The sequence below is a fragment of the Cercospora beticola genome, chromosome 5 (assembly GCF_033473495.1).
Source record: "Cercospora beticola chromosome 5, complete sequence".
Lineage (NCBI taxonomy): Eukaryota > Fungi > Ascomycota > Dothideomycetes > Mycosphaerellales > Mycosphaerellaceae > Cercospora > Cercospora beticola.
In genome coordinates this window covers 3,306,155-3,322,112 of record NC_088939.1, presented here as the reverse complement: position 1 = coordinate 3,322,112, position 15,958 = coordinate 3,306,155, and the positions used below count along the sequence as shown (strand labels likewise).

General features: G+C 41.5%; 2 protein-coding genes across 2 annotated transcripts; both read left to right on the top strand.

Annotated features, from left to right (window-relative positions):
• Positions 1–2,345: 2,345 nt before the first annotated feature.
• Positions 2,346–4,108, top strand: RHO25_008561 (uncharacterized protein; the record flags this gene model as incomplete). The annotated part of the gene is made up of 2 exons (XM_023604988.2): positions 2,346–2,683; positions 2,743–4,108. The coding sequence occupies 2 exons, from the start codon at positions 2,346–2,348 to the stop codon at positions 4,106–4,108; spliced, it is 1,704 nt and encodes a 567-aa protein (XP_023448509.1).
• An 880-nt stretch (positions 4,109–4,988) lies between these two features.
• RHO25_008560 (uncharacterized protein) lies at positions 4,989–7,096 on the top strand (the record flags this gene model as incomplete). Its single annotated transcript, XM_065603069.1, has 4 exons — positions 4,989–5,125; positions 5,299–5,772; positions 5,824–6,128; positions 6,201–7,096. 4 exons carry the CDS (start codon positions 4,989–4,991, stop codon positions 7,094–7,096), a joined length of 1,812 nt encoding a protein of 603 aa, XP_065459141.1.
• Between the last annotated feature and the right edge of the window lie 8,862 nt (positions 7,097–15,958).

The window sequence follows — 15,958 nt, the reverse complement described above, 5'->3', positions numbered from 1 at the left end:
GATTCGCGCTGGACAAGATCCAACCACAGCATGATTGATGATATGTTCCATTGGAGAGCAGGAGACTCTGATTGGCGAGAGCGTACCTTAGCTCTGTCACCTGTAGAGTATGTACAGTACGATGATGTGCCGAACGGTGACTGTATACGTTCATGACTCGCAGAAGCTAGGAATCCAAGTAGAAAGTCGAAATTATTGTCGCCTTCGCAAGGCAGCGATCGAGTGGGCGTTGGCGGTCGCTGCGCTGATGATCTACTGTACCGTCCTCGTATCGCCTGTGTCGCGCGACTGTGGCAAGTTGATCGCGGTCTGTCACGGTCGAGGCAAGCGAGGAGGCCGCCAACCGTGTTGCTGTGCAGCGAGGTTCGATAGTTACGTGCATGGTCCGAGATTCACGCGCATGTGCTTCCGTTTCCATAAAGCATAAGCGTGGCAAGCCAGCATGTCCGTGAAACAGCCGACATAGCATCGTGGTTGAAGCCGCGGGCCTTGTGCGAACCTCAACCGAACTTGGCAATTTAACCTTGGCCGCTACTGTAGCCCTGGACGTCAAGGTAGCGACGGCGTGAACCTTGGCTCAGCTCAGGATGCTGGGCTGCACATGGTGAACTTTGAGGCATGTGAGGCGATGGGCCCGTTGTCTGCGGTTTGCTGTCGACCGTGGTGAGAGCAGCGCGGACGACGGCGGATGCGGCAGGCGCAGTGAGGCCGCGACGAGCAGTGCGTGGCAGCGGAGCGGCGTTTCAGCGCGGATCGGCGTGGGCGCGAAGTGAAGAGCCCACAGTCAATCAAAGACCCTTCTGACCGGTGCTCGCGCTATGACTTCAGAAGAGCGGATAATGTACGAGAGGCGCTAGAAGCAAGCAAGCAGCGTTGTCGGTGAATTGTCCGCGTTGGTGTGCGGTGGCAGTTGGCAGGCGCAGGTACGCGATGTGGTTGTTTTTGGTGGCTCGTCGCGAACAGCTGCTGTTGCCGCCTGGTGCCGACGCGGGATGGGAGGGCTGGAGCTGAGCTGAGCTGTTCCAGTCATTGTCGCTGTCGCCGCGATCATCGGCGGCAGCAACACAGCAACGCAGCAGCAGCAACGAGCGTCGTGTGCCCTCGCGCGTGGTGATGCTGGCCAGCGCGCTGCACGCACGGCCTCCCCCAGGCTGGCGTCCGAGTGAGTGGGCCGCATCGCGAAGAAACGGCGGCGGGAGGGCGCGCCAGGTGGGCTTCGATCTCGTCTTCCAGAAGGCCAGGGCGCCAAGGCTGTCGCAGGGCAGGCGGCGTGTCATCACATTGGCGCACCGCGCACCCCGGTCGCTGCTCGACGTCGTCGTTGTTGTGTGGAAGCGAGCGGCGTTTGTCGTGAGCGGTGACCGGGGGCGTGCAGGCCGCTGCATGTTGCGCGCAGATGGCATGCGCGAGGTCATCACAGCAGCAGCGGCGACGGCGAGGACAGCAGCGTCGACTCGCGCACCGCCCATGATCGCTGCCGCTGCGCTGCCGTGCCACCGGGCGGCTGGGGGGAGGCGACCAGAGGCTGCATCATCGTCACCGAGGGCACAACCCTTTGGGCGTGCTGCGCTGCTAGGACAGGTTGGCTCCCGGACCGCCGACCCACGGCGCAGTTGAGAAGGGGCATGACTGTATGCTAGTCTAATTGGACGGGTTATTATGCTGTCCAGGGCCGCGCGAGCTTAAGTCAAGGTGATCTCACACCCAACCTGCCCCCGTCGTGCATCTCATCATATAGCTTTGCGCTGGCCGCTGCAGACGCGCCGGTCTGAGCATCTCGTGGCTCCGACTTGCCTTTTGCGCCATCCATCGATCTGCCCAGCTACTGTCACTGCTATTGATCCTCCGCGTCGCTGTCGTGTGAATAAGCATCGCCTTCGCCTTCGCCCTCGCCGCCCTCTCGGAGTCTGCTCGCCTGTGCGCAGGAGCCCTTCGGCACCCGCCTCACCTTACGTACCACATTTGGTGCGCGCCAGCTAGCGCAGATCCACTCAAAAACTACCGGGCACCCGCCTTCGGGCAGTGAAGTCAAGCTGGCTTCCACTACTCCCTCCTCGAGCACTCCTCCTCCGCCCCTGCAGTCCAGTCCAGGGCAGTCTCCCAGCGTCGACAGTGTCAACACACCGCGGTCCGCCACCGTCTCCTACCCGCGCCCCGCCTCCACCAAGCGCTCCCGCGAAGACGAGCCATTCTTCCGCTGGCACCAGAACGCTGCTGGAGGCCACGCGATCGTTGACGACTTCACCTCCGACGATATCCTGTTCTCGCAGGACGACGACGACTACGAAGCCAACGTTCCGCTTTTCCCCGCGGCATCGCCACTCCCACAGATCAGCGTCGGCGCAATGCCTGCACCGACGCCCGCAATCGATATCGCTACGAGCCGGCAATCCTCGGGCTCGCCGCGCACCCAGCAATCGAACTTGACCACCCAGATTCAACAGTCAAATTCCCAGGAACGCTCAGGAAGCAGCATGGCTGCGCCAGCGTTGCCCGATCATGCGCACGATTTGAAGCCTCGGCAAGAGTCTGTGAGCATGCTGGGCACCACTCCATACGGTGCCCGACAAATCCCCATGGCCGGACGTCTGGACAGGCGGGAGAGCGCATACAATTTGTCTAATAGCCTGGTAGGCGGCATGAGCTGGGGTGGAATCTCCATGGGCAGCTTTATTAAAGACGAGTGAGTATCCGACCCAGCGGTACCTAGTGGAGTCCGTACTGATGATGAAACTGAAACAGCGTCCTAATGGCCGGAACATCGCCGTATGGGGGAATGAAGTCACCGTCATTCCACTCCTCGTCGTATCTTCCTAAGATGGAGGCAAATTACATGCGAGACTATGTCTGCTGCGATATCCACCTCGATTCGATGCACGAGCTCCTGCAGCACTATGAAGAGGCACACGCAGCCCAACCGACTCAGACAATGGGACGAACACCCAAAGATCAGCAATACCCGAGCAGCAGAGCTGCCAACGCCACCAGCACCGCCCAGGCTGTTCAGCAGCAAGCTCAGAGCCAAAATGGTGGCATGAACCACCAACAATCCATGTATCAACAACCACCCCCCATGCCAATCGCATCTCCAATGTTCGTTGGCCAAAATCAAGATCACATTGGCACGTTCGATAACCTCGACGACATGGACATGGACGACGGAACCCCAGCACCGCAAATTCAACAGCCACAATATCAGCCCCAGCCTCAGTTCGGTCGACAGCAACCTCGAGGACCATCTGTCAATGTAAATCTTGCGAATGCATTCCAAGGTCAAGGTCTCAACACAGCAACCCCTACGACTCCACACGCACCGCAGCAGAATATGGGCTTCCCTCACAATCCGACGGTATCATCGGTAAATACCCCAAGCCTGACCACACAAACCAGTGCTCAACAGACCGCTACTCCTGATCCCTCGCAGCCAAGCACTCCAGCGGAGCTTGATCCCGATTTCCTCGCTTCCATGGGAAATCTTAACAGCTTCGACATGAACGGCCTCAACGCTGGCAATCTCGATTTCAATGGCTTCAACATGGGCAACATGAACAATGGTGGGTCAGCAACTATCGATAATCCCGAGAAACGGTTGCTGAGCAAACAAGGCTATGGCAACAAGGCCTTCACTCCCAACCCGGCATTTACGAACGCGCAGAACAGCGAGCTCGCTAAACGCGTGCGTGAGAGCCAACTACTCAACGGACTGGCTGGCGTTGGAGGCTTCGTGGGCGAGGAAATCAAGCCTTTCAAGTGCCCGGTCATTGGATGCGAGAAGGCGTACAAGAACCAGAACGGTCTGAAGTACCACAAACAGCATGGCCACCAAAATCAGCAGCTCAAAGAAAATCCGGATGGCACGTTTTCCATTGTGGACCCCGCCACGTCAATACCATACCCTGGTACGGTCGGCATGGAAAAGGAGAAGCCGTACCGTTGCGAAGTGTGTGGCAAACGCTATAAGAACCTGAACGGGCTGAAATACCATCGCCAACATAGCCCGCCTTGCAATCCGGACCTCAAGCTTGCCACACCGGTTGGCATGCAAAATTTGAACGCCAATGTCGCCGGCGCAGGTCTACCAGGCATGGGCGAGGGTATGGGCTACTGAGAGTCACGCACTGCACAATAAGCGGCTTAGCTCCGCGGCTCGCTTGCGGTATCGGCGCGGACTCCACACTGCATCTTTCACCGCCCACTGAAAAACATCCCGCATTATTCGACGCATAATTCCTGGCACGGATGCACGACAGCTGCAGCTATGCTATACCTTTGGCACCCAGGGTCTGATCGGCGGCGGCGTTTGTCTGTGTGGGGTTTCGGGTGCACACATATACACACCCTTTCACGTTTCTTTTCATGTTGGCATACAGAGTATCGTTTCAGCAAGGCGTTCAGGAGCATTTGGGATGATTCTCCCCGGGACAGCGGTTATTTCGGGAGAGATACCTGGCTTCGCAAGTCACATCTTGCTATGATACCCCCCCCCCCTTTTATTTTGAGCAATTGGCCGCGTTCGGTTTTCGATGGAGGGACAGAGAGAGAAGTGTACTGCAAAAGTACAATGTTCGCACGTTTTTGTTATTACTTTGCTTTCATGGTTGCACGATGGCAATGTTCGACGGCAAAAAAGGATTCACTTCAAAAGTTGTTCAGCGCAAGTTATGGGCGGACATGGGGAAAGAATTGGTAGATTGGTTGGCAATAGACAACGACACTCTGGCGCGAGTTAGTTCAATAGAGAGCGCAATGCACATGTTGCTTGGATGCGCAATTGAATCAGCTCGCGTTTGTCATTTGCGTATCCGTGACGCCTCATCCTATCTTTCCATCCTAGGGCGCTCCCAGGAGAAGGAAGGAAGGCCGTGGGAAGCGCGCCACTTCCGTCGCATCGCCCAGCCCCCGGCCGCCATGATACAATGATCAGCCCTGACACACACTGCACCTGCCTCGAACCTGCATAATGATACATGCAACGCAAGCTCGACGACATGTCCTCCTCCGCGCCGCAAGGGATCATCTACATCAACAAACCACAGCCGCATGAAACGCGTGCTCCTTGGCGCGAGCCTCCGGAGCCAGCGAATCCTGTCGTCAAGGGTCTACCGCTGTACTTTGGTGCTATATTGTACGTCTGATGAGAGAGAGTCCTTTTATTAATTTGACGTCGCTTCCTCTCCGGTACCGCATCGGCAAATGACATATTTTTGAAATACTTGTCGCGGCTGTCGCAAATCGCTACTACCATTGCTTCATGTTTTTTTTTTTGGGCCTCTGCTGACCACCTGAGTGTGCCCGTAGGATTTCCAAATTGGGTGCTTTGCAGCAGTTGTTGTGGAACAATGCCGGATTCGCTGCCCTACGTGATCGGCCTGAGCTAGAGGGTTTTGAACCACGATATGAGCCCTTGGTGATCAAGAGCAGTGCTGCTGGTGCTGCTGCCAACCTGGCTGACCAAGGAGAGTACCTGAAGGCTTTGTCACAGGAAGACTGGGCTGCTCGCCAACCGGCGAAGAAAGTCCATTGGAGTGCGCTGGATTATCATGAAGCTTATGTTTCTGGAAAGCTCACGCCTACTGCGGTTGCGAAGGCTCTACTGCCGCTCATCAAACGCGATGTGAAGACGCCACATAAGCATGCGACTGCGTACATACAGGTGAGAGAGGATTTGGTGCTCAAGGCTGCCGAGGAAAGTACCAAACGATATGCGGAAGGGACGTTCTTGAGCGTGCTCGATGGCGTTCCTGTGGCGATCAAAGACGAGATGGATCTCAGGTATGGCTTTGCATTGTCTCGGGGTAACTGATCCGGCTAAGATGAGTGCAGTGGCTACAACAAGTGCTTTGGCTCCAAGATCGACTATACACGCAAGGACGATGCGACTAGCTACTGCATGCAGAAGTGGCTCGATGCTGGGGCGATCATAGTCGGGAAGACAAACATGCACGAGTTGGGTGCCGACACGACCAACAATAATCCTAACTTCGGAACACCATTGAACCCCAACAATGAGAAAATCTACTGCGGTGGGAGCTCTGGAGGTAGTGCTTACAGTGTCGCTGCTGGTTTGACACCTCTCTGCGAGGGCAATGATGGCGGTGGCAGTATTCGACTACCTAGCAATTATTGTGGTGAGCATTTCGATCTCCTCGTGGAGATAGTGCTTCACGATCTGAGGCGGACTGCTGACTGTTTCTCTGTAGGCCTGTATGGCTTGAAGCCGTCTCAAGGAAGAATTTCAGGCCGGCCTACCACCAATCTCGCGAAGAGCAACGGCGTGTCGGGACCTTTGGCGGGCAATATGATTGACCTTGAGCTGGGATACCGCATCATGGCGCAGCCTGACGCGCTCGACAACGACGCCGCACTCTTTCAAGCACCAGGACCAGTAAAGCCTGAGTCTAGCAGAAACAAAGTCCTAGGCATCTACAAGCCATGGTTCGAAAGGGCGGATGCTAACGTCAAGTCCGCGTGTCAAGCAACAATCGATCACCTAGTCTCCAAACAAGGGTACTCACTCGTCGACATCACAATCCCCTACACCGGCGAAGGCCAACTCGCTCACGCCATGTCCATCCTCTCCGAACTCGCCACCGGCGTCCTCCAGGCCGACCAACCCAAACTAACCCCCGCCAATAAAGTCCTCCTCGGTGTAGCCCGCAAAACGACTGGCGTTGATTTTCTCCAAGCACAGCGCCTCCGAAACCTCCTCATGCAACACCTCTCTCACCTCTACGAAAAACACCCCGGTCTCATTATCGTCACACCAACAACCCCGAACGCCGGCTGGAGAATCGGCGCCGGAGAGCTAGCTTACGGCGTGACCGACGCTAACAAACAACTTCGGAATATGGAGTATGTTTGGCTTGCCAATTTCACGGGTTGCCCGGCTATTACGGCCCCGGTAGGATATGAGAATGATCCCGATGGGAAAATCCCGATTGGGTTGATGGGAATGGCTGAGTGGTGCGAGGAAGACAATTTGATTGCGTTTGGATATGATCTGGAGAGGTATTACTTGATGCATGGGGTATGCCTCAGGCAGTCGTCCGTTCACTCTTGGCATTCACTCGAGCGAGTACTTCTATATAGTTTCTAGCACCTCCGTAGTTCGTTCCTTAATTAATTAACATTGTAGTTACTATCTCTCGTATAGTTATAAGCCGTCGCGCTATATAGCGCGTTAACCTAATTTAGTAGTTTACTACTATACTAGTTTATAGTAATCTGCGATAGTATCGCTGCTACTATAGAGGTAGGTATCGCCGTAGAGGTAACTAATAATAGCGAGCCGCAGAGGCCGACTCGAGTTATCGTTTAATATAATAGCTATAATAGCGAAATCCTAGAGCTTTATTTCGTTACCTTTTAGCTAAAAAGTATAATATCTAAGCTTAGTAAGTATAGATAGCTCTAGGTTATAAATCTTTAGTATATTACTACGTAACCTAGGTATTACGTAACTACCTATATAACTCTGCTCTTATAACTATCTCTTCTCTTAGAAGGCGACGCTTCGGCGCTAAGCCTTAGCCGAGTTATATACTTAGAGGCCGCCGTATATTACGTAACTCCCTGCGCTAAGCCCGCTCCGGATTACGTACTTAGAGGCTATACGGCATATTACGTAACTAAGAGTACTTACTAAGTTATATTAACTCTAAAGCGATAGGTAAGGGACTATAGAAGTATATAGGTCGTACGCGTATAGAACCTAGTTACGTAATACGAGTACGTAATAAGGCAAATCTATAAACGTTGCCTAGTACTAAGGTATTTAGCCTTAGTACGTATACCGACGTAATTTTAACTCTACTTTTTAGCTCTAAGTAAGGATCGAACTAAAGACTTCGGATATACCGAGCTACCGACTTCGGCCGAACTATTAGAACTATTAAGCTCGGATATTCTTATAATAGCGAAATCCTAGAGCTTTATTTCGTTACCTCTTAGCTAAAAGGTATAATATCCGAGCTTAGTAAGTATAGATAGCTCTAGGTTATAAATCTTTAGTATATTACTATATAACCTAGGTATTACGTAACTACCTACGTAACTCCGCTCTTATATCGCTATAGTATCGTTAAGCTAGATTTCTATATTATAGGTAAGAAGCGTTTAATATAAGTTCTTTATATACCTAGACTAGTAGCTAACTTAATTTCGATAGAGATACTACGAAATAAGAGTATTTATTATTAGAAAGTATAGTCTAGTTAGATATTCTAAGAGATACTTTAGAGATTAGAATTAGGTAATATAGATTATATAATACTAGGTTATATAACCTAGCTAATACCTATCTTAGAAGTAAGATATAACCTATAACTAACTAATATAATTAACTCGGTTAGTTCCTACTTATTATCTCTACTTCTACTATATTATACCTATCCGACGAGTACCTACGAGAATATAATTCGATAGGTTATAAGCTCGAGTTTATAGAGAGGCTCTAAGTAGAAAGAGCTAGCCTTCTTATTCTTAAAGTAATACGTATTACCTCTTATAGAACCTATAGTATTAACTAGATAGAGAAGTAGAAAAAGAGTATAAGAGAGACTAGAAGTATATCCTATCTATACTACTTTAAAGCTTTAGAAGATCCTAGTTATAAGCTAGAAGTCTCTAAAGAGTAGATAAGATAGAGAAAAGTCTAGTAAAGTATACTCTACTTTAAAAGAGAGGTATACTAAAGGAGTATAAAGAGGAAAGGATTAGCCTTAGACTATAGTACCTAAGTAGATAAGACTAGGCCTAAGTACTAAGTACTACTAATACCTTAGAACTAGCTAGTAGTACTCTTCTAAGAAAGTAGATCTTTTAGAGGTTCTCTACCTAAGAACCTAACTAACTCCTATAAGAGAGAAGAGTTCTTAGATACTTTAGCTAAAAGAGAAGAGTCTTAGTAACTAGAGAAGGCAGAAATCTAGAAGCTACTAATTAGATTAAAAGAGCTTATATTTCTAGAGTTTAGATTTATTTATTTAATTTTATAGAAATAGATTTAATAAGTAAATTAGATAGAAGGAGAATACTAATCCTAATAAGAGAGAACTAGAGACTATAGTTTAAGCTATAGGAGAATATACTTAGAGAAAAAGAAATCTTCTAGATAATCTTAGACTTAAAGAGATTATTAGTACCTACTCTAGCTAAATCTAAAGTATCTAAAGCTTTATTAAGTAAAGAGAAAGGTACTATATTTTTAGAGTTTAGTCTAAAATAGCAGAAGGATAATATAAAGGCAATCTATATCCTAATAGAAAGTCTTTATATAGATAACTAAGATAAGGTAATAGATAAGATAAGAGTATATAATATCTAGATAAAGCTATATAGGAAATATAGTAAAGTCTAATAGGTATATATAATAGCTATTATCTAAGAATTTATAATCTTTAAAATAGAACTAGAGGATATAATTAGGAAATTATAGGTCTACTTTAGTAATCTTAGAAGGAGGATTATAGAGATTAACTAGAGGGAGTTATACTATAAGACTCCTAATATAAGGATTAAGTATCTACTCTTTATACTTCTAGCTAAGTATAAGAGTATAAGGTAGACTATCTAAGCTTAGAAGAACTTAGACTCTAAAGAAATCCTCTAACTCCTTAAAGTAGAGGAGTTAATATAGTATAGATACTAGTTATAAGAAATAGTAATATTTACTAAAGGAAGAGAGATCTAAAGTATAAAGCTAAAATACTATCTCTATAAGAAGGAGTATTTTAGAGGTATTACTAAGTATCTATACTTTAATAAAGCTAAGAGAACTATTAACTTAAAATAGGCTAGTAGAGTAGAGAAGAGAAGAATACTACCTAGAGAGAGTATATTTAGAAGAAGATCTTTACTAGATAGAGAAGTATTAAAAGAAATAGTAAAGAAACTTAACTTAAAAGTCTAATCTTTTAAGAAGAGATAAACCTTAAGGAAGTTTTCTAAGAAGGTATATACTACCTAAGAAGATATAGAGCCTTCTATAGTATCTAAAGTATCTTAATCTCTATTAGAGGATAATAATATTAATAAAGTTACGTACTTAACTATAGAAGTAAAAGGCAAGTATATACTATTAAGATAGCTACTTAACTCCTATACTTTATTATATATAACTAACTAAGAATTACTTTTTAGAGAACTAAAACTTCTTTAGAGAAAAAAGTAGATTAAGGTTAGAGGTAGCTATCTAATAGCTATATATATAGGAAATATAGTAATAGATAGGAAAAGAGGAAAATAGATTATTCTTAAGAATATTCTCTTTATACCTAGTCTAGGAGTAAATCTTGTTTCTTAGAGCTAATTTAGCTAGTAGTATAGTATTTAACTACTAAAATTTATACTTATTTTATTATCTAGGAAACTAGTTATCTAGATAAAACTATTAGAAGGAGTACTATTTATTAAGGAGATTAATAATATATTATAGAAGCTTATAATATTATACTTTAATTAAAAATAAGAGAATAAAGCCTATACCTTTAAAGCCTAAGAAAAGACCTAAGAATAGTAGGAGCTTTAGTATAGGAGACTTATATATTTTAGAGAGAGTCTTCTTAGAAACCTATATAAGGTATCTAACTTAAAGGCTTAGATTCCTATTCTAAAGGAATACTAACCTTATAGAGTATATTCCTTAGTAAAGATAAAGAAATATAGAGAGAAAGAAACTAAAAGGAAACTCTAAAGGTTATCTCTAGTTTCTATTAATATCTATAGTTCTTTGCCTATCTTAAAATTAGGATATAAATAGTAGCTTAAGATTATTAATAACTTCTTAAGAAAGAAATAGACTTTCCTAATAAAGTCTAGAGAAGATATACTAAGTATCCTTAGAGACTAGAAGGTAAAAGCTAAGCTATAATCGGGAAATCCCCTCTAGATTATAAGGAGTAATAGAGCAAGAGAGCTTCTTACTATACTAAAGTAGTAGGAGAAGGAATATAGAATTTCCTTCTATATAACTAAAGTATATAACTCTATCTAGAATAGAGTAGTTAAGAGGTTAATCTAAACCTCTAAAGACTATATAAGAGTAATACTAGAAGATGCCTATATACCTATTAAATTCTAGCTAGAAGCCTTAGTAGCCTATATAGTTATTAGAAATTCCCTTCCTAATAGTCTAGAAATTAATAGATTTAAAGTATTACCTAAGGAAGCCTTTTTAGATATTTAACTCTTAGTATTATACTTTAGAGTTTAGAGTTATAAAGTAGTAGTCTATATAGATCCTAAGTCCTAGCTAGTAGAGATAAGATTAGATAAACTAATAAATAGAGGCAAAGATACCGTATTTATTAGATATATTCCTAATACTACTAAAATATAGCTCTTCTAGGAGCCTAATATAAGAGCTATTAAAGCTTATAATACTACTACTTAGTTTAAGTATAAGAAAGGAGGAGATATAGAGCTAAATATTCCTAAGCTTAATTAAGTAAGTAGTATACCTATTAGAAACCTAGTTAGTAGACCTCTAAAGAAGCTAATAGCAGTTATACTTTCTATAGCTACTATATCTATAGCTATAGTAACTAAATCTATAGGTCCTAGCTAAATACTCTTTATATAGTTACTATCTCTACTAAAGAATAAGAAGGAGTACTAGAGAATAGAGGATCTAGAAGAAGAAAACTCTAGAGAACTATAACTCTAGTAGGAGAAAAGTAGAACTACTAAACTACCTAAGCTAAGCTAGGAAGTTAATAGATAAGCGAGTCCTAGTACTAGTAGGAGACTATATTTTAAAGTAAAAGGATTAAATATTATATAGTAGGACCTATAAGGAAATAGGAATTAGGAAAGGAACTAAGACTAAACCTATAGCTAAAAGAGAAGGAGATCTATTTTAGATAAAGGATTAGGCCTAGAGCTAAAAGCTTATAGTATAGTAATAAGATAAGTACTTTAGAAGAAATAGAGAGAATATAGATAGAAGAAGGAGCCTAGTACTAAGTATTATAAGGCATTCCTAAGCTAAGTCTAAAGCTAAGAATAGGAATAGATTTAGGAAGCTCTATTAGAGGTTTAGGAGTCTATATTTATAGTAATTGCTCCTTAAGTCTCTATATAGAGATAAGAGGTATCTATTCTAAAGTCCTATAAAGAGATAATTTAGGACTTTAAATAGAGATATATATAGAAGGATATAGTCTAAAAGGAACTAACTATATTAAGAAGTAATAATACCTAGATAAAGGTTATTCTACCTAAAGGAGCAAACCTTATTATATCTAAGTAGGTATTTAATATAAAGAGATTAATTAGTAGAGCTATTAAGAAGTTTAAAGTAAGACTAGTTATAAGAGGTTTCTTTTAGAAGTTTAGAGTTAATTTCTAGAAGACCTTTATACTAATAGTTAGGTATAATACCTTAAGGATATTTATAGCTATAGTTTATAAGAAGGATCTAGAACTCTACTAAGTAGATATAAATAATATATTTACTAAGAGCAAACTTTAAGAAGAAATCTTTATAATTCTACTACTAGGAGTTAAGATTCTACCTAATATAGTCCTATAAATCCTAAGAAGCTTATATAGACTAAAGCAAGTAGTAAGAGACTAGAACAAACTCTATATCTTAAAGTTAAAATAGATTAGGTTTATATAATTAGAAGTAGACCTATACCTTCTTATCTACTAGGAAAGAAATATTCTAATCCTAACCTATATAGATAATATTCTAATTATAGTACTAAAGCTAGAAGATATACTTTAGTTTAAGAAATAGCTAGGTAAGGTATTTAAGATTAAAGATCTTAGAGAACTAGAGAAAATCCTTAGGATAAGGTTAATAAGAGATAGATAAGCTAGAACTTTAAAGCTTAATTAAGAATACTTTATCTAGGAGAACCTTATAAAGCTAGGAATAACTAAGGAAATAGCTAACCTAACTCTCTTACTAATAGATAGTTATAATAGCCTAAAACTAATAGGCTTATATAATAAGAGAGGGAACAAGATAGAGTACTAGAGCTAAACTAGTACCTAGATATAGCCTATAGTTATAATAAGACTAGATATTACTTTCTCTCTTAGTAGGCTAAGCTTATATATTTCTAACCTAGCTAAGAGATACTTATAAGCTCTAAAGAAACTAGTAAGGTATCTAAGGTTATCCTAAGACTTAGAATTAATATTTAGAAGGAATAAAGGAAGTCTAATAGGATACTTAGACTCTAACTATATAATAGATAAGGTAGATAGAGTCTTAATCCTTAGAAGTATCTTCTTCCTCTATAGAGCTCTAGTTTCCTAGATAAGTAGAAAGTAGAAGTCTATTATAATATTAATAATAGAAGCTAAGTATATAGCTATAAATATATATATAAAGTAGTCTTAATTCTTAGTAGTACTCTTAAGAGAGATAGACTATATAGAGCTAGTAGGAGAATACCTATTCTAGCTAACTATTAAAGCCTATCCTAATATAGTAAGAGAGCTAAAGCTAGTATAAATTATAGAGGATAACTAGGTAGCTTTAACTCTTATTAAAGATATATATATCTATAAGAGATCTAAATATATTAATATTATATATAACTATATTAGATATCTCTAGTAGTAAAGGAAGATTATAGTAGAATATATTCTAATAAAAGAGATAGTTGCTAATAGCCTAACTAAACTAAAGAATAGGCTATAGTTTTAGGAGTTTATAAGACAACTCTAGCTTATATAGAAAAGGGTAAAAGATTCTAGCTCTAACTATAGATTAAACTCTAGACCTAGGATTAGCAAAAGATAGGCTCCCTAGTATTAGAGATACTACGGAACCTATAATACTAAGCCTAGGAGTTATACTATAGAAGAAGTAGCTTGCTATACTTAATAAGTAATTAGGATCTAGGAATCTATATATAGTCTAAAAGGAAAAAGCCTAGTAGAGAAGCAAAAACGAAGCTATCCCTCTTATAGTATATACTAGAAGAAGGATTCGTAGATACTAGGCTAAGGAGTTAAACTAAGATAGATTAGGTATATAGCTCTAACTATATAACTATAGTACCTAATAACTTATTATAATTTAGAGATAGATTTAAATATAGGAATATAGGTAGAAGACTATCTAGCCTAAGTAGAAGTATTAGAAAGTATAGTCTAGTTAGATATTCTAAGAGATACTTTAGAGATTAGGATTAGGTAATATAGGATATATAATACTAGGTTATATAACCTAGCTAATACCTATCTTAGGAGTAAGATATAACCTATAACTAACTAATATAATTAACTTAGTTAGTTCCTACTTATTATTTCTACTTCTACTATATTATACCTATCCGACGAGTACCTACGAGAATATAATTCGATATTTATTACTATAACTACGAATAGGTATTATAGGCTCTAAATAGTAATAGTCGTATTATTATCGCCTATCTTTATACTAACTATAGTTTGCTATACCTTAAACTTAGAACTTCTTTATTACTAAGCGTTAAGATATCCTCGGAAGTTACTTTAGTAAACTCGAAGGTTCTACTATTAGTTAAAGCGACGATAGATATCTAGTATAATTGCCTTAGCTATACCTCTAGCTATATACTAGTAATATTAGCTACTAGAAGCTATATCTAGCTTAAATATTCTAATTAGTCTAAGTATTATCTACGCGAGTATATCGTCTATCGTATAGCGACGGCGTATAAAGTATATAACTACGTTCTAATAATTCGTCTAACCGAGCTAAATACTATTATAGTAGTAGACGTAGTTATAGTTCGTATAGTATTACTCTTAGGAGCTAAGTACTTTACTTTATTTACTAACTTAGCTACTCTTAAGCGTACGCTTATAGTAGCGATATATAAGTTAGCTATATAGTTCTATATTAAGAAGTATTACGCTAATAAGCTTATATAAGATAAGAAGAAGATTTAAATCTTCTATCTTAATAGAGGTAGCAAATATAGTAGTTACGAACTCGAGAAGTTCGCTACTACTAAGAGTATAGTCCTTTAAGTTACTACGCTTTATAGCTTAACGTAGAATAGTAAGGCGGAAGTATTAAACTATATTATTTATTAATTAGCTAGGAAGTTAATAGCTTAAGGCAAGTTGCTACTAGTACTATAGAAGTATACTATAGAGATAGCTACCTACCTTCTTAATATCCTTCCGAGTTAGGTACTAAAAGGTAAGTTACTTTATTAAGTATACGTAGAGTAGATATAGAAACCTCGAATATAGCTAGTATTAGTATATTTAAAGGCTTATAGCTATACTACTATCGTCTACGACTATAGTATAGCTCGTAGTAAGAAGTTCTAGTAGCGTAGTAAAGTTAGTCGCCTTATCGGCTATTATAGTAAGAATACGTATAAGGTTTACGTCGCTACTAATTATAAGGTTAGCTAAAAAAAAAATATAAACGCGCTCTAGTAGGCGACGACGACGACGGCGGAAGGCCTCGAGGCCTCCTAATACGCGATAATACTCTCCGACCGATACTACGACGCTACGAGTAGAGGAGGGAGCCTAGAAGAAGGAAGTTACGACTCTAACTCCTAGGCGGCCTAAATCTGCTCGTAACTACCTCTCTCTAGCTAATAAGGCTAGAAAACAACTACTAATACTAATACTCTAAAACTAATAATCTAAAAGAACCTAAAAATACTTATAGAATAGATCTAGAGTTACCTCGATATCTAGATAACTCTTTCTCTCTCTCTAACTCTCCTCCTCCTCTAATAGGCCTAATAGGCCCTCCTCTACCTCGCCCTCCGCTAGGAAGAGTCCTAGACTCTCTAAGCTATCTAGAAAACTTTCTAGAGCCGCCTAATACCTACTACTACTATCTCTAAAATATAGGCCTAGATAGCCTAATTTAGATATATAATACTAAGGCTCTAGCCTTAGATATCTATAACTATCTTAGTAAGAATAGGAAACTAAGAAGAAAGGGAGATAGTAAAGAAGATAAGCTATAAAGAGCTTAGAAGGA